The sequence below is a fragment of the Nannospalax galili genome, unplaced genomic scaffold (genome assembly GCF_000622305.1).
Source record: "Nannospalax galili isolate Female #2095 unplaced genomic scaffold, S.galili_v1.0 scaffold312, whole genome shotgun sequence".
NCBI classification, from domain to species: Eukaryota; Metazoa; Chordata; class Mammalia; order Rodentia; family Spalacidae; genus Nannospalax; species Nannospalax galili.
Genome location: NW_008335967.1, coordinates 7,528,274 through 7,547,799, shown reverse-complemented (window position 1 = coordinate 7,547,799; position 19,526 = coordinate 7,528,274). Strand labels below are relative to the sequence as shown.

At 40.9% G+C, this 19,526-nt stretch overlaps 1 protein-coding gene across 2 annotated transcripts in view; it reads right to left on the bottom strand.

Moving 5' to 3' along the window:
* Rsbn1l (round spermatid basic protein 1 like) overlaps positions 1-19,526 on the bottom strand; it is an 85,553-nt gene that overhangs the window by 45,814 nt on the left and 20,213 nt on the right. Inside the window, exon 2 of one of the 2 annotated variants that reach the window (XM_008830778.3) lies at positions 2,321-2,437. The exons of the other annotated variant lie outside the window; for it this stretch is intronic. Within the exon in view, the coding sequence (XP_008829000.1) occupies positions 2,321-2,437 (117 nt within the window). The remainder of the gene's footprint in view (positions 1-2,320; positions 2,438-19,526) is intronic. 2 annotated transcript variants of the gene reach the window in all.

Genomic DNA, 19,526 nt, shown 5'->3' with positions numbered 1-19,526 from the left:
CACCTATATAGACATTAGAGATGCATGTACAAACATCTGTTAGTTGCATTGAAAATGAGTTTTTCTGTATGAAACAGTATATTTTAGTAATGAAATGGAGATCTTTTTAAAAGGTTAAAACCTCGTTTAATTTTATGCCTTATAGGGTTTATACTGAGTACAATATTGCATTAATATTGTATTAATTCAACTGTAAACCTAAAAATTTACAGCCAATTTTGAAAGAGATGCATCTTTACTCTGGAAATTGTTATTGAATAGGTTAATGCTGTTGTAATGAAATGCTTCTTCTAATTAACAAAAAAAAGGTTTCTAAAGAAAAAAAAATAAAAATACTAAATAAAATATATTTTAAAAAAAAAAGAAAGAAAGAAAAAAACTTATTTGACAAAACCAAAGCACAATTAAGTAAACGTTTCAAGTATTAATCAGTATCTCCTGTGCAGCACAAGTGTGGTTAGATTCAGTTCCTGCCTCAATGGCTTACAATTAATTAGACAAAATGGTTAAAATACGAGGGCAAGGATTGGGGTGACAGCTCAGTTGGCAGGGTGTTTGCCTAGCATGCACAAGGCCTTGGGTTCAAACCCCAGTACTGCATAAACAGGACACAGTGGTACACACCTGTCATCCCAGCACTTGGGAGGTAAAGGCAAGAGAATTAAGGACTCAAGGTTATCTCTACATAGTGAGTTCAAAGCCAGCCTAGGACACATGAGACTGTCTCAAATAAAATGCACACACTCATACACACACAACACACACACATAGAAATAAAAGCGGAAGGAAAGGAATGAGAACATTAACGAAGTAGACATGTTTAAGACAAAAAGTATTATAGAAAATAAAATTCTGAATTGTAGAATAGTATATAAAAAAAAAAAACATGAATGAACACCTGGAAACATGACGAATGAAGGGAAAATGGAGAGCACATTTACTGTAAGTAATACACATTAACTAGTTTATTTGTGTGTGCAAATTGATATTGTATGTCTTTTTTCCCTTGTAGATGTAAAGACTTACCAACACATAAATTCAATCTGAAATTAAAGTGTTCTGATCAGCAACTGTCAAATGAACAGAATGGCCAATGCCTTTCCCAGCTACTTAGCAAGTAAAGGTCAGTGGTTCTTATCTTACTATCTGAAAGAATTTAAGATTATTCTATACTAACATAAGTTTGCTCTGAAAAAGTTCAGATTGGTAGGGCTTATTATTATAGTACTGCCCAACTCTCTATCCCAAAATTCTTCTCCCCACTCCATCCCATATATAAACAGTAACTGAACACAATTTGACAAGAGAGAAAAACAGGAAACAAAGAAGGTATTTTTTTTTTTTTTTCAAAAAGAGGATACTCTTAAGTAAGCCAAAAACAGAGTAAGGCAGTACCCTTCTGGTTTAGCTCAGAATGAAATGTTCCCTCACAGCTCTGTATTATGATACGGTAATTGCAGCCCAATATCTATAAGAAGATCACTTCTTTCACTCTCCCTACCATGCAAAAAATTGCTTTAGTCATTTACTTCAAATTATATGATTATGAATTAAAAACAAATAATGAAGGGGCTATAAAGATGGTTCAACAATTAAGAGCACTTGCTGCTCTTGCAGAGGACCCAGGTTCAGTTCCCAGCACCTACATGGTTGCTAACAACACCCTGTAACTCCAGTTCCAGAGGATCCAACACCACATTCAGGCCTCTGTGAGTACTGCATGACGTGGTGCACATACATGCAGGCAAAACACTCAGACACATAAAAATAAATCTTTTTAAAAACTAATAATGCATATAATGAATTAGATTACTTATTTTTAAAATAATTTAAGGTAGCCAGGTGGATCTTTTGTGTGTTTGAGGCCAGCCTGGGCTCTATAGTAAGTTCCAGAAAAGCCAGGGCTACATAGTAAGAGCCTGTCTTTAAAAATAAAGAATTGGGCCAGGCGTGGTGGCGCACGCCTTTAATCCCAGCACTAAGGAGGCAGAGGCAGGTGGATCTCTGTGCGTTCAAGGCCAGCCTGGTCTACATAGTGAGTTCCAGGAGAGCTTTTTTTTTTATAAATAAATAAATAAATAAATAATCTACTTGTTTAGTGAAACTTAATCACTAAAGTATTTAGTGACTCCTTAAACACATAGAGCAAAACATGTTACCATGCAGATTATAATTCCCTGATACTACATTTGCTTTTCATTTTATCAGCATTCTTAGTCTCAGCAAAAAAAACAGTATCAAATAGCATTCTTGACTTTAATAACTTAGTGAATATACTGAACAGTATAATACAGGAACAATTCACTGAATACAAACTTACTTTTCAGCAAAATCTTTACATCTCCATTTTCTTTCTTGATCTCACTCATTACTTTATGCTTCTTTCTTTCTCTCTCTTTTTCCTTGTCTTTTTCTTTAATTTTGTCTTTGATTTTATCTGAAAGACAAAATAAAGAAAATATTTAAAACTACTAAGTCAAATCTTTTTTTTTTTTCCTCCACAAACTTTAGTTCAATTTCTGGAACTACAACACATTAGAAAATTTCCTCTCTTATTGAACATGCAATCCATACTATCAAAATTTATCACTATACATTTAATTGTAATCATTGCTTTTTCAGTTATTTCATGTAAATCAAAATGTAAAGACTAACTTCAAATCCCATAAAATCATTGGCTATCTTTACTGGAACAGATAAGTATACTCGAACAGTTATAACTCTGAAATTGGGCATATCTGTATTGATAACATAAATCAGAAAAATAATAGTTTCCAAACCTGTAAAATGCTGGTTGGTATCTTCTCACAGGGTTACTATATGGATTAAATGAAGACCTTGGCATGCATTAAGACTACATACTAGTTCCCATACTCTGCCTTTGAAGAAGAACATGACTAATATAACTAGTGCAACAGTGATACTAAAATACAGTGCATAGAAACTCTAGGAATCATTGATGTATATTCTCAAAGTTTAAACTTGAGTTTATGAAATACATAATATCCTATAAATACTTGTTTGTTCAATCAACTGCCTATGAATTTAGCCAAGAAAAAGATACACAGGAGAGGGGCTGGAGAGATGGCTCAGCAGTTAAGAGCACTGGCGGCTCTAGCAGAGGACACAGGTTTGATTCCCAGCACCCACATGATGGCTAACAACCGTATATAACTCCAGTTCCAGGGAATTCAACACTCTCTTCTGATCTCCATGGGCACTGCACAACACAGGTGTACTTACATACATGCAGGCAATACACTCATACAAAAAAAGTAAAAGCAATAAATAAAAAGATACACAGGAGAATGAAAAACATTAATACTGTCCTTGCCTTCAAAGGGTTTATTACTAGAGACAAAGAGATGGTTCAGTGTAAGAGCACATACTGCTCCTGCAGAGGACCTGAGTTCAGTTCCCAGCACTCACGTCAGGCAGCTGACAACCACCTATAACTCACAGCTCCAGGGGCTACAACACCCTCTTCTGGCCTCTGCAGGTACCTGTACTCATGTACACATACCCATACATATACACACCCTAAACTACTCTAAACTACTTACATATATAATTCTTTAAAAACATCTAAAATATTTAAGCTCCATTCATAAATAAATACAAAATTTTAAATTACATTATTTTTACCTACTGAACTGGCAAAATGCTTTTAAAGTATCAATACCACAAGCAGAAAAGACAGATTATAAGGCTATCAAAACAGATTCACTGGCTCAACAAAGATGCAATGATACACATAAGAAATAGGGATGAGATGTGAATAAGTTACATATATAGGGCCCTTTTCTGTTCTTATAGAACTTAAATTCTAGATTACATTAAGCTAGTCTCACATTTCTTTTTCTTCCTTAAAGATATTTTTCATTTCCTTTTATTTTTCTATTGGCACATAAAAATTATGGGATGTCACATGATGTCTGAACACATGTAATACATTGTATAATATTCAAGTCAGCATAACTATCTCCTCAAACATTTATTATTTCCTTGAAGCATACAAAATCATAATTCTTTCTAGGTATTTTTAAAAAATATAGAACATTAACTGTGTGCAAAGGAACACCAGAATTTATTTCTCCTGTCTAACTATAACTTAGCACCCACTGACCAACTTTGCTCCACCTTCTCCTTTAGTCTCCTCAGTATCTGGTAACCACCATTCTAGTCTCAACTCCTATGGGATCAACATGTTTCAGATTCCACAGACAGTGAGATCAGGTATTTGTCCTCCTCTGCTTGGCTTATTTCACTTAACACAATCATATTTTTATCCATGTTGTCCTGAGTAACATGACTTAAGACTTTCCTATAACTAATACTCGTGTGTGTGCGTGTGTATGTGTGTGTGTACATGGCTTTTTTTCCACGCACATGGCTTTTTTCCACTCATCAGCTGATAGGCACTCAAACTGTTTCCATGTCTTAGTTATTACGGATAGTGCTACAATAAACATGGGCGTGCAGAAGTCTCTTCAACATACTAATTTCATTTTCCTGGGCTATAACCAGCAGCAGTTCTGGTGGCTCACAGTTTAGTTTTAACTTATATATTTTATTTTTAATTATTTATTATTATGTGTGAGGAGGGGCGTGCCACAGCATGCATGCAGAGGTCACAAAACAACTTAAACCTTTATGTGATTTCTGGAGACTGAACTCAAAGTCATAAGGCTTGTGCAGCAAGCACCTTTACCCAATGAGCTATCTTGCCAGCCTTGAAAAATCCCATTTTAACTATCTCCTTTAAATTTCCTATAATCATGTAAAAGGTTCATTGGATTTATTTTTTAAATAAAAGCATCATAAAATTTCAAACTAGGAGCTGGAGAGATGGCTCAGTGGTTAAGAGCACTGGCTGCTCTTGCAGAGGACCCAGGTTCTATTCCCAGCACCCACATGGCAGCTAACAATCATCCTTAACTCCAGTTCAGGGGGAATCTGGCGCCCTCTTCTGGGGACTGCATGGCATGAGTGCACATACGTGCAGGCAATACACTCATACACATAAAATTAATAAAGTACTTTTTAAAACCCTTCCAAGTAGAGATTCTCATGAAATAGTGCAAAATATCATGCTAAAACATTCCGCACTACAAATTTTTGCAGCAAAAGCCCAAAAAGGCCAGGCATGATGGCAAATGCCTTAATCCCTCACTAGAGAGGCAGACACAGGTGGATCTCTGTAAGATCGAAGCAAGCCTAGTCTACATAGTGAGTTCCAGGCCAGCTGGGGCTACAAGGAGGCCCTGTCTCAAAAAAATAACAAAAAAAACTCAAATGGCCTTCATACTATCAGTTTTGCCTGCTCTGAGTATGAGTGACAAGTCAAATCATCATAATGGAGACCATGAAGTCAGCTAGTCTGAGCAACCACACTGATATCTCTCCTCCTCCCACTCTATCCAGCCAAAAATAATATATTGTTAGAAGTCAGAGAGCAAGCAGAAAACCAAAAAAAAAAGAACCCACAGAATTTAAACAGGGAAGTAAAAGGGAAAACAGTACAAAATGACAATAGTAAGCAAAAGATGAAGGAGATGAAGGACACCATAAAAACAAAAGGCTTTATTAGCAGTAATTAGGACAAAAAGTCATTTCTCACAGCTTTCCCCAACATACAGTTAAGCAGAGTTACCAAATCCAGTAGTCAGACCTTCTTTAGATCTCCCTGCAAAATAACATTATTGGCCTTTCCATCAAAATGTCTGTGTTTCAATGATACTGTAATATCCTAATCTAATTCTCACATTCCTATCATCCAAACCTGCACATTCCTCTAGAATCTATCTTAGGCATGCTTCTCTCTTCCCTATACTTACTGTGGCTTAAATTATAACCATTAAGGAGCTGAAAAGATTGTTCAGTGGTTAGAAGCACTTGCTGCTCTTGCAGAAGACCTAAGTTCAGTTCCCAGTACCCCCAGATGGCTGGCTCACAGTCATCCATAACTCCAGTTCCAAGGGATGGGATGCCCTCTTCTGGCCTTTTTAGGCATTGCAGGTACATGGCACGTAGGCAAAACACACACATACAATAAAAATAAATCTTTTTAAAAAAATTATAACCAAATGGGGTGTATGGTGGCGCACACCTTTAATCCCAGCACTCAGGAGGTAGAGGCAGGCTGATCTCTCTGAGATCAAGGCCAGCCTGGTCTACATAGCAAGTTCTAGGCCAGCCAGGGCTACAAGGAGAACCTGTCTCAAAAAAGCAAAAAAACTAAAATTAAAATTAAAATATTATAACCATTAAGCAAACAAATATTCAGATCTACCAAGCCAACCTCTGCAAAACTGCATGCTTTTGTTTCCATAAGACAGATTTAACATCAAAATCATCATGTTTCATTTTCTTTCCAATTCCCTACTTATGTTAATGGCACATCTTCAAACATCCAAATACAAAAATGTTCGGTAACTTTAATACTTCCCATTCCAGTTTTGTCCCAAGATTAAATCATTTGGTCAGTTCTGCCAACTTTCTGTTTAAATATTTCCATCCTCCTTTCCCCTTTCATAGTCATCACCACAGTGGATAGTGACTGCCCTCCCCACAGTCCACTATACTGAATGACATAAAAATATCTCTTAAAGGAACCCTTGTTCACTGCTGGTGTTAGTGTAAACTAGTAAAAACACTATGGAAATGTACATAGCAGTTTCTCAAAAAACTAAAACTAGAACTACCACATGACCCAGCCATACCACCCCTGGGCATAACATAGAAATGGTTTCCAGGAACACAGAAGAAAATCTTTCCTTCCCAATTAAGGGATTGGTTGAGGATAGTTCTGTTGTTGTTTAGGGGGTTCTTTTTTTAACTTTTATTTGTATTTTGCATATATATAAGTGCACCATGTGCATGCAATGTCTGTGGAAGCCAGAGGAGGGCACTGGATCCCCTGGACTTTGTATTCTAGACAAACTGTTAGCCCCCACATGGGTTCTGGCAACTGAACCCGGATCCTTTGCATAAGTAGCCAGTGGTCTTAATTGCTGAGCCATTTCTCTGACCCCAGGACAGTTGAGATTTGGCAAGTGTGAGGCAGAGAGTATTTAAAATACCTAGCTTCTACTCCTCTAGATCTGTTTGCTCATCCATGTAGACAGAATTTGCTCAAGGGATAAATGGTCCTCACAGTAAAAACTGATGACACACAGTAAGGACACTGAGACTGAAAAGACATCTGGGTCCAGTCAACCAAGTGCAGAAGGACCTGCGAACTGCTGAACTGAGAGCTTGGCTGAGCTTTGGTTACTTATAAAATCCAAGGCTATGCTGACCTCCGATGTCTTTCATTTCTATTATTTCTTGATTCTATGATTTGTCTCTGTGAAAAACAAAAATGTTTTACAATGACTCATACAGTCATAACATCCTATATTTTGTACAGTATTGCAAAAACTGTTTCTGCATAAGAGTATGAAGAAATTTAAATTATGCAATAGTTATCACTTATTATTCAAGAACTGGATGGTTTCTCTGGCCAAACAAAAACAACAGGAGAAAAAAAAGAACAAATTTTTAAAATTTTTAAAAATAGGGACAGGTTCAGATGTCTGGGATTAAGAAATCCTAAATGTATTATAGTATAATGGAAACAGCTCAGGTTTGGTAGTTAGACATATTCAGGTTCAAACAGCAGCTCTACCAATAACTAACCAATGAACATAAGCAAGTTACTTAACTCTTGTGCCTCTTCAGTATTTCCATCTATAAGAGATAATGACACATCTTTTTAACTTTTTATATGGATTAAAGTCAACATATGCTTTATTTCCAACACTGTGCTCGATACCTAATTAAAAGCAACTGACAAGCAGTGCTATTATAGTTATTATGACAGTAGAATTTGATTAGGAAAGCACCTAGTAACAGAGTGACAAAAACAGTATAGCAGCAAGAATCACAACCCAAAAAACAACAAAGTGAAATGGGAAAATGTTTAAATGCGCATATACATACATACACAGAATCTGAAAGCCAAGCATGGCACAACATGATAAATTTGTTCCTTCATCACAATGAAAAAATTTAGATCAGGTTTTTCTCAGTGACCTAACAGAAAAGATAAATCTTTAAAAGGGAAATAAAATTAGTTTTCTATGTTTTCAATATTCTATAAACCAAGACACATGAAGTAGTAAGATACACAATATACAGGTTCCCCAATCACTCTAAATCACTAAATTTTATAAAAAAGCTGTTTTATCAAATGTGATGTCTATTAAGGTGCTGTCACCAAGCCTGATAACAGGAGTTCAATCCCCAGGACCCACAAGGTGGAAGGAGAAAATTGATTCCTCTGACCTACACATGCATACGCACCCCAAAATAAATTAAATGTAATTCTTAAAAAGACAAAAGGGGGCTAGAGAGATGGCTCAGCAGTTAAGAGTACTTGCTCTTCCATAGGACCTGTGTTCAGTTCCCAGCACCTACATGGCAGCTAAGAACATCTGTACCTCCAGTTCCAGGGGGATCTGACACCTTCTGGCCTCCATGGACACTGCACCACTTCTGCCGTGCTTATATGCAGTCAAGAGACTTACACACATAAAATAAAAATAATAAACTAAACATTTTAAAAATAAAAAAAGAGGCCGGGAGTGGTGGCACACACCTTTAATCCCAGCACTCGGGAGGCAGAGGCAGGCAGATCTCTGTGCATTCGAGGCCAGCCTGGTCTCCATAGCGAATCCAGGCCAGCTGGGGCTACAGGGAGACCCTGTCTCAAAAAGACCAAAAATAAATAAATAAATAAAAATAAAAAAAGAGAGCCAGGCGAGGGGGCATATGCCTTTAATCTCGGCACTCAGGAGGCAGAGGCAGGCAGATTACTGTGAGATCAAGGACAGTCTGGGATGGTCTCCACAGAGAGTTCCAGGCAAGGTAGGGCTACATAGTGAAAGCCTATCTCAAAAATAAGAAAAAAAAATTAAATTGTAAAAAAAGGACAAAAAGTCTTTATTCAAAAAATACCATACATTTAAAAAATAGTAGGCTCTTTTATTTTTCTATACCCATTATACTTTACCCATATAAAACCAGGTTTTATTCTATTCAAACACAGACCCATTTATGGAATGGGTCAGGTACAAGAGGGGTCATCTTCAAGGACTGATCTGGCAGGTGATCAACATCAAGACCAAGAAGCACATTCACTTCCTTACCATGCAGATCCATCATGGCATCCTTGAAGAATGCATACCATGTGAGAGGATGGCCTGAAGCCTAAAGAAGCCTAGCTATCAGCCACTGGAATCAATGCGGGCCCATTCACCTTGTGTCCCATATGACATGGTATGTGGAATTCTGCTTTTTCTCTAATAATGACAACAAAAGTTAATTGAAATACACACAGGGAAAAGGGAGGGGACAGGAGAGGAGGGGAGGGGAGGGAGGGAAGATGAGAACACCCCAGAGAAGACTCAGAAGGCAATCTATCTAGAATTTTCATTTCTTGGGTTAGCAAATTGGCTCAGCAGATAAAAGTGCTTGCCTGCACAAGCCTGACAACTTGAGCAAATCTCTGGAGCCCATGTTGGAAAGAGAGAACCAGTTCCTAAACATTATCTCTGCCTTTCACATGCTCACCATGGCATACATGTGCTCCCATTCACACACTCATAACACAATACTAATTGCCTTTCCTTCTCTCTCCCCCCGCACCTTTTCCCCTCTCTTGTCTCTCTCCTCTCCCCTTTTCTCTGCCCCCTCCCCCTTTCTTTCTTGCCTCTAACTTGCTAAGTAGCCTGACTGGCCTTCCACTCCTAATCTTTTTCCTCAGACTCCAGGTGCTGGTACTGCAGGTATGTGCTACTGTACCCAACTCAGAATTGCTTTATATATACACAACTCAACAAGGTTCCTTCCCCATCATCCACATAGCCATCCACCATCACACATAGGCAAGGGGCCTGTGGTGGCTAATCCTGGGTGTCAACTTGATTGGATCTGGGATTAACTGGAATGAAAGAGATCTTCTTGATTGGATCATCTAAAGCCAGAAGACACACCCTAAATGTGGGCGTTACCTTCTGATGGCAGCTGGTATAAAAGACCAAAGCAGAGGAGACCACCAGGCTTCTTGCTGCTTGCCTTCTCTCTCACTGCTGAGTTCGTCTTGCTGCTGTAGACTGAAGACTAGCTGATCTTTTGGAATTTGTACTGAAGACTAGCTGATATTTTGGAATTTGTCAGACCTTCAGCACCGGATTGGGACTACTGAGACATGCAGCCTTGTGGACTGAGCGACTACAGATTGTCAGCCTCTCCAGTGTGGTGCAGCCATTGTTGGACTACTCGGACTCTATCCTATGAGCTAAGCTAATAAATCTCTATACATATTCATTCTGCTGGTTCTGTTTCTTTGGAGAACCCTGACTAATACAGAATTGAAAGGATGAATTTCTTTAATTGGCTTGTTGGTATTTGGTGCAGGCTCTCCAAGTCAGAGTCTTCGGATAGCATGGAGAGTACTGAGAATCCGTGGTGTAGCCTATTTGAAACAATTATGGAGATAGACCCATTTGAATCTCCTAACTCACTTCTTGTGAAGAGCAAGAAATTTAGTGACTCTATACATAAAACATTTGATGATTTGTGGAAAAATAAGAAAAATAATGATGCTGGCTGGTTACTTTTAGCATCTCTGGATAAAGTGATGAAGATAAACAATGAGCTTAATGACAAAATTGACAAGCTCTGTATTTGAATCAACAGTTTAAATGTTTCCAAGTGTGCCCTGGAAGAGAATCTTCTCTCCAGCAGCCAGAGAGCTAAAGCTGCAGAAAATCAAGCCGGAGCCCTTATTATACGTTTGGTTGACCTACAACATAAATTTAATTCCCAGCCTCGAAGGGTGTCAGCAGTAAAGGTGTGGGCATTGGTAGGAAAAGATTGGAATCCTGACAGATGGGATGGAGATGTGTGGGAGAACCCTGAGGAGGCTGAGGACTTAGAATCCTTAGATGCTGAGGAATTTGATTCACCTGATGAACTAATTGCCCCACCCTCAGCAGACCCACCCTCCCCACCCTTGCCTGAGGAAACTAATCCCATTGAGAAAGCTAATCCCATTCAGCAACACGAAGCTGATGTCACTCAGGGCCCAGTTACTGTTGCCTATAGACCTATAACCAGACTCAAAGCTAAGCAGGCCCCTAGAGGAGAGATAGAAAGTGTGGTCCATGAGGAGGTGCGCTACACCACTAAAGAACTTAGTGAATTTGCTAATTCTTTCAAACAGAAATCTAATGAATATGTCTGGGAATGGATTTTAAGGGTATGGGATAATGGTGGAAGGAACATAAAATTGGATCAGGCTGAGTTTATTGACATGGGCCCCCTGACTGGAGATTCTAGGTTTAATATGGAAGCTCGTGCTGTTAAAAATGGTGTTAAAAGTTTATTTGATTGGTTGGCTGAGGTATTTATCAAAAGATGGCCTACTGACAGAGAGCTGGAGATACCTGATATCCCTTGGCTTAGTGTTGATGAAGGGATTGTAAGACTCAGGCAAATTGGTATGCTCGAGTGGATTCGCAGTACAACAGCAAATCCTCCACAATGGGAGGGCCCAGAGGACATGCCTTTTGCTGATTTTATAAGATGGAAAGTACTGAGAGAGAAACCAGAACATTTGAAGAGCTTTGTTTTTGCTCCTTTCCTTATGCCGAATCTTACAGTTGGAGATGCTACTGCTCAACTGCATAAATTAAATGTAAATATAATAGGTGTAACAGGCCCTCGGAGTAGGGGTCAGGTGGCAGTACTGAATTACGAAAGACAAGGTGAGTGTACGTATCGTAGTGGGCGGCAAAGGCAAAACAATACCTACAATGGCATGACTCGAATGGACCTGTGGTACTGGCTAATCAATCATGGTGTTTCCAGGGACCATATACATTAGAAGCCTACTAAGTTTTTATTTGATCTGTATAAGCAGAAAAGCTACAGGATGAACGACAGGAAGTCAGTATTGGATCGTAGCAATAGAGAACCTCACTCAGTCAACCAATTTCCAGACTTGAGACAGTTTACAGACCCAGAACCCCTTGAATGAAGGGAAGGCCGGGTGCCCTTGAGGAAGGACTTTGTCACAGTACCAAAGAGTTATGCTGTTCGCCTCTCACCCATCCTACCCCAGAGGGGCCTACGGCCTTTTATTAGAGTAACTGTACATTGGGGAGAAAGGAAATAATCAGACATTCTGGGCCTATTGGATACTGGTTCTGAGTTGACACTGATTCCAGGAGATCCTACAAAGCATTGTGGCCCTCTAGTTAAAGTAGGGGCTTATGGAGGTCAGGTGATAAATGGAGTTTTGGCTGAAGACCGACTGAGTGGGTCCAGTGGGTCCCCGAACTCATCCTGTGGTTATTTCCCCAGTACCAGAATGTATAATTGGAATAGATATACTTAAGAATTGGCAGAATCCCCACATTGGTTCCTTGACCTGTGGAGTGAGGGCTATTATGGTTGGAAAGGCCTAATGGAAACCACCAGAATTGCCTCTGCTAGGGAAAATAATAAACCAAAAACAGTATCGCATCCCTGGAGGGACTGCAGAAATTAGTGCTACCATCAAGGATTTGAAAGATGCAGGGGTGGTGATTCCCACCACATCTCCCTTTAACTCTCCTATTTGGCCTGTGCAGAAGACAGATGGGTCATGAAGAATGACAGTTGACTATCAAAAACTTAATCAAGTAGTGACTCCTGGTATGCAGCTATTGATTTGGCAAATGCTTTCTTCTCGATACCAGTTCATAAGGACCACCAGAAGTAATTTGCTTTCAGCCGGAAAGGCCAACAGTATACTTTTACTGTCCTGCCTCAAGGGTATATTAACTCCCCAGCATTGTGCCATAACTTGGTTCGAAGGGATCTTGATCGCCTGACTCTTCCACAAAATATATCACATTGGTCCACTATATTAATGATGTTATGCTGATTGGATCCAGTGAAAAGGAGTAGCAGACAGTCTGGACTTGTTGGTAAAGCATATGTACATGAGAGGATGGGAAATAAATCCAACCAAAATTCAAGGGCCTTCTACCTCAGTGAAATTTCTAGGAGTTCAGTGGTGTGGAGCATGCAGAGACATTCCTTCTAAGGTGAAGAATAAGTTGTTGCATTTGGCCCCTCCCTCCACTAAGAAAGAAGCACAACGCTTGGTGGGCCTGTTTGGATTCTGGAGGCAGCACATTCCTCATCTGGGTGTGTTACTATGACCCATATATCAAGTGACTCGGAAGGCAGCTACCTTTGAGTGGGGCCTGGAACAGGAAAGGGCCCTTCAACAGGTCCAGGCTGTTGTCCAAGCTGCTCTGCCCCTTGGGCCATATGATCCAGCAGACCCGATGGTGCTTGAGGTATCAGTGGCAGATAAAGATGCTGTTTGGAGTCTGGCAGGCCCCCATAGGGGAATCACAGTGGAGGCCATTGGGATTTTGGAGTAAGGCTTTGCCTTCATCTGCGGACAACTATTCTCCCTTTGAGAGACAGCTCTTAGCCTGCTATTGGGCCTTAGTGGAAACTGAATGTTTGATGGGCCACCAAGTAACCATGAGACCGGAGCTGCCCATCATGAGCTGGGTTTTATCTGACCCCCCAAGCCATAAAGTAGCCCGTATACAGCAACAATCCATTATCAAATGGAAGTGGTATATACGTGATCGGGCTCGAGCAGGCCTGGAGGGCACAAGCAAGTTACATGAAGAAGTTGCCCAAATGCCTATGGTTCCTTCTCCTGTTACGATGCCTTCTGTTCTCAAGCATGCACCTATGACTTCATGGGGTGTGCCCTATGATCAGCGGACTGAGGAAGAGAAGACTAGGGCTTGGTTTACAGATGGTTCTGCACACTATGCAGGCACTACTCAGAAGTGGACAGCTGCAGCATTACAGCCAATTTCTGGAACAACCCTGAAGGACACTGGGGAAGGAAAGTCTTCACAGTGGGCAGAACTTCGGGCAGTGCACATGGTCGTGCATTTTGCTTGGAAGGAGAAATGGCCAGAAATGCGATTATATACTGATTCATGGGCTGTAGCCAATGGTTTGGCTGGATGGTCAGGGACTTGGAAGGAGCATGATTGGAAAAATGTCGAGAAAGACATTTGGGGAAGAAGTATGTGGATAGATCTCTACAAATGGGCAAAGGATGTGAACATACTTGTGTATCATGTAAATGCTCATCAAAAAGTGGCTTCAGCAAAAGATGAGTTCAATAATCAAGTAGATTGGATGACCCGCTCTGTGGACTGTCAGCCTCTTTCTTCAGCTATCCCTGTCATTGCTCAATGGGCCCATGAACAAAGTGGCCATGGTGGCAGAGATGGAGGTTATGCGTGGGCTCAGCAGCATGGACTTCCACTCACAAAAGCTGACCTGGCTACAGCTGCTGCTGAGTGCCAGATCTGCCAACAGCAGAGACCAACACTGAGCCCCCGATATGGCACTGTTCCCCGTGGCGACCAGCCTGCAACCTGGTAGCAGTTCTGGACCACTTCCATTGTGAAGGGGACAGTGCCTTGTCCTCACAGGAATAGACACTTACATTGGTTATGATTTCTTTTTTCTGAACGCAATGCTTCTGCCAAAACTACTATCCAGGGACTTACAGAATGCCTTATCCACCATCATGGTATTCCACATAGCATCTCTTCTGACCAGGGAACTCACTTCACCGCCAAACAAGTGCGACAGTGGGCCCACGGTCATGGAATCCATTGGTCTTACTATGTTCCCCACCATCCTGAAGCAGCTGGCTTGATAGAATGATGGAATGGTCTCTTAAAGACACAGTTACAGTGCCAATTAGGTGGCAATAGCCTGGAGGGCTGGGGCAGTGTCCTGCAGTGTATGCTTTGAATCAGTGTCCAATATACAGTACAGTTTCCCCTATAGCCAGGATTCATGGAGCCAGGATTCATGGGTCCAGGAATCAAGGGGTGGAAGTGGGAATGAGTCCACTCACTATCACCCCTGGTGACCCTCTACGAAAATTTTTGCTTCCTGTACCCTCGACTTTGCACTCTACTGGCTTGGATGTTTTGGTTCCAGAAGAGGGAGTGCTTCTGCCAGGAGAGACAATAAACATTCCATTGAACTGGAAGCTAAGACTTCCCCCTGGACACTTTGGGCTTCTGATGCCCTTAAGTCAGCAGGCTAAGAAAGGAATAGCAGTATTAGGAGGGGTGATTGACCGAGACTATTAAGGGGAAATTGGACTGGTTCTCCACAATGGAGGTAATGAAGATTATATCTGGAAGGCAGGAGATTCCTTAGGGCGACTTTTGGTGTTATCATGTCCTATGATTAAGGTCAATGGGAAACTGCAACAGCCAAATCCAGACAGGACAACAAATGGCCCAGACCCTTCAGGGATGAAAGTATGGGTCACTCCTCCAGGGAAAGAGCCAAGACCTACAGAGGTGCTTGCTGATGGTGGAGGAAATACAGAATGGGTAGTAGAGGAAGGTAGTTACAAATACCAACTTAGGCCACATGACCAGTTTGCAGAAACGTGGACTGTAACTGACGTGAGTATTTTTGTCCTATTTGGTTAAGAATAGGCTTGTGCATGTATACACATGTTAAGCAGATACTTGAGTTATTCTTTTTTGAATATGTAATTGAGATGTGTTAAGTGTTGAGAACCTATATGATTATATTGGGTTATGAGACACTAAAGGACTAAGCATTCCTCAAATACCTTATCACCTACTCTAAGATACAATGCATTGGTCATTGTATTATGGGATAGTTATATCATGTTCCATGAAATTATGACCTCAACATTGTTTTCATTTGAAAATTAAGCATGACATAGAGAAATGCTATTGGGTGTCAAGTTGACAAGGGGTGGACTTGTGATGGCTAATCCTGGGTGTCAACTTGATTGGATCTGGGATTAACTGAAATGAAAGAGATCTTCTTGATTGGATCATCTAAAGCCAGAAGACACACCCTAAATGTGGGCATTACCTTCTGATGGCAGCTGGTATAAAAGACCAAGGCAGAGGAGAACACCAGGCTTCTTGCTGCTTGCCTTCTCTCACTGGTGAGTTCGTCTTGGTGCTGTAGACTGAAGACTAGCTTATCTTTTGGAATTTGTCAGACCTTCAACGCCAGATTGGGACTACTGTGACATCCAGCCTTGTGGACTGAGTGACTACGGATTCTCAGCTTCTTCAGTGTGGTGCAGTCATTGTTGGACTACTCGGACTCTATCCTGTGAGCTAAGCTGATAAATCTCTATAAGCCGTTGCTGGACTGCACGGACTGTGTCCTGTGATCTCATGTAATAAATTTAAATGTATATTTTCATTCTATCGGTTCTGTTTCTTTAGAGAACCCTAATACAGGGCCCCAGGGAAGACAGGGAGTAAGTAGCAGGACACCTAAAAGGGACTCTTCCCTGGTCTTAGGAGGCAGCCTCCAGGGACCTAGAGTCTAGAATAAGTTGTGAATGTTATTCTTGTATCAAGCACTATCAGTGGCGATCTTCCCCTGCTTCAAGCATCTGAAAGGGAGAGAAGGATCTGCCAGCAAGCCTAGCTACAAACAATCTCTTGGAAATTAATCTCAGCAGTTTCTTGGAGCAAGAAGACCAGCATCTTGCATCCATCGGTGGTTCTGTATTTCTTGTAAAGATGGCCCATCTGACAGTCTCAAAGCTAAGCAGCACCTAATGAGATGTTCAAATTTTGAAGCAACTCTCTGCTTAAAGAAAATCTGGCCCTTGATGACTATTTCCTAGTGCTCAAAAGTAATATCTTGTAATACAATATGATACAGCAGGATCACCAGAGACCAGACAGCTGCCAACCTGCCATAGCAACAATGGCAGAGGGTCCACTCTGGAAGATAACACACTCAGGTTCCATTGAGTAAGCACCCTTGAGCAGCACCCTGACTGAGTCAATGACCCTGAGCTCACTGCAACTGATGCAACAGTGGAGGAGCCCACAAATATGGCAATGCCCCACAGCTTCCTATATCTGCTAGAAAAACACAGGCCAACTCCTCTTATAGGACCCTCCTTTCCATGATAAATTCAATACTTCAAATGAAATTTTTAAGCAAATAAATCTATATACACATATTGTTTGACGTATGCTTGTTTGTGTGTGTTTTACCCTAACATGTACTGTGAGAAAATAGCTCAGACACCAAAATCCGCAAAAGGTCCAGTGCTCTCATCAGACCAACTAGAAATCCCTTAGGGAGATGTGGAGGGAGGCTGGCAAGATGACTCCGGGGGTAAAGTGCTTGTTATGCAAGCATAAGGACCTGAGTTTAGATCCCCAGAAACCACCTAAAGCCAGCATGATATTGCGACACTAGAGAGGGTCCTCTGATCTCAACAGGCACACCACGGTACCCCAATTCCTACATTTACACATTGAATATGCACACACATCATACACACACACATACACACACACACACACACACACACAAAGAGAAAGAACTTTTTATCAGACATGGAGAAAGAGAAGAAAGGTCTCCATTGAGCATCTTGTCATCTCTCACAACGCAACAGACACATAAATCAAGTCATCATGGCTCCCATCTGTAATTCTTCACTCAGGACACTGAACTAGAAGGACTGCCACAATGGGCTCCATAGTAAGTTCCAGGCAAGCTCTGGGCTACAACATAAAACTCTGCCCCCCAAAAGCAGTAACAAAACAAAACAATCTAACCTTTACAACTATAAAATGTTAGTTTACAAAAAACATTCAGTATCTAGCCCCAAACCTTTCCTTTTACAGATGGAGATGATAATACAGATTTTACTCCTCTCATTACGATCAAAGATCCATAGGCTAGAGAGATGGCTCAGTGGTTAAAAGCACTAGCTGATCTTGCAGAGGACCTGAGTTCAATTGCCAACACATGGTGGCTACCAACCATCAGTAAGTCTAGTTTCAGGAGATCCAGTGCCCTCTTCTGGCCTCTGCAGGCACTGGGTATTGCATGTCACAAGTACACTTACATGCTCAGTAGTTAAGAGCACTGACTGCTCTTGCAGAGGACCCACGTTCAACTCCCACCAACCACATAGCAGCTACGAACCATCCTTAACTCCAGTTCCAGAGGATCCAACATCCTCTTCTGACTTCTGTGGGCACTGTACAACATGGGTCCACCTACACACATGTAGATAATACACTCATACACACAAAAAATAATAAAAATATTTTTAAATAAAAACAAATTTTAAATTTTTAAAGGATTCAGAAACAGGAGACAGCTCAGGCAGTAAAATGCTTGCACATTGATCGACTTTAACTCGATCTCCAGGACCACATTTAAAAAAAAAAAAAAAACAAACAAACAAGTATGGTAGTGCAAGCTTGTAATTACAGCACTGGGAAGGAGACAAAAGCAGATCCCCGGGGCTCAGTGGCCAGTCAGCCTAGCCTAATGTGCAAACCCCATCCCATTGAAAGAACCTGTCTCAAAGAAATAAGGTGGATGGTTTCAGAGGCACGGCACAAAGGTTGACCAGTGGCATATGGCATGTATACGTGCACGCACACACGCGCGCACGCACACACACACACACATACACACACATACACTGAAAGTAGTTGAGTGGCTTCACAGTTCGAAGAAGCAAAAAAAAAAAAAAAATTAAATGAGTTTTTAACGTTTAAAAAAGATCTCCACTTCGTTGTTAAAATACAGTTTCATACAGAAAAATTCATTTTAAGGCAACTGACATTGAGACGTTCTCACATGCATTTCTTATCTCTATATATATGACTATTACTGGTCACAGTCACGTATTTTCTGAGTTCCTTGGCATCTGAGCATGAATATAAACTAGTCAGATAGACAGCCTTCCTCTCCCACTAGAGCCTCCATACTCTGCCATCCCTGTCACTGTCCACTGTGCTGTCAGCACCCCCATCTATTCCCCCCTATCTGCCCTTCTGGTAAATCTAGTCAGCCAGAGGTCCCTGTTCCAGGAGGACCAGCTGTTCCTCATCTACGGCAATCCATTGTCAGTATTCCTTTGGATAGAATTGGGGTCTGCTGTTCATTTTTCCAGTAGTATGTTGGGTTACTATCTGGAAGAGCCTTTATCCATCCTGGCCAACAACTCGACTGAAGGTATCGCTTGTCTGGCTTTGCTGTTTGTCAAGTAACTTTTAGCTATATATATATGGATGCTCTTATGAAATTATATTGGCCCCTTTAATCTTTGGTTATACTTCCCCTTTGGGTGTTTAAGGACATACAATTGGAACAGATACACTAATATGTTTTTAATCTTGAGGTCGTTTGAGGATCTGCTCCTCAAGGGTCCCATGGGCTTGGGAGCTCCCTGGTTCCTTTCTTTTACCAGTTCCATCTATGTGAAGATAAGTCAAAGGTCCTGCTCAACCACTGTTGGCTTCTCTTGGAAGCATGGAGGAAATGATTCCTCCATGTTGACCCTCCTCTTTATAGGCTGGACACTGGTTCAAGTCCATCTGGGGCGT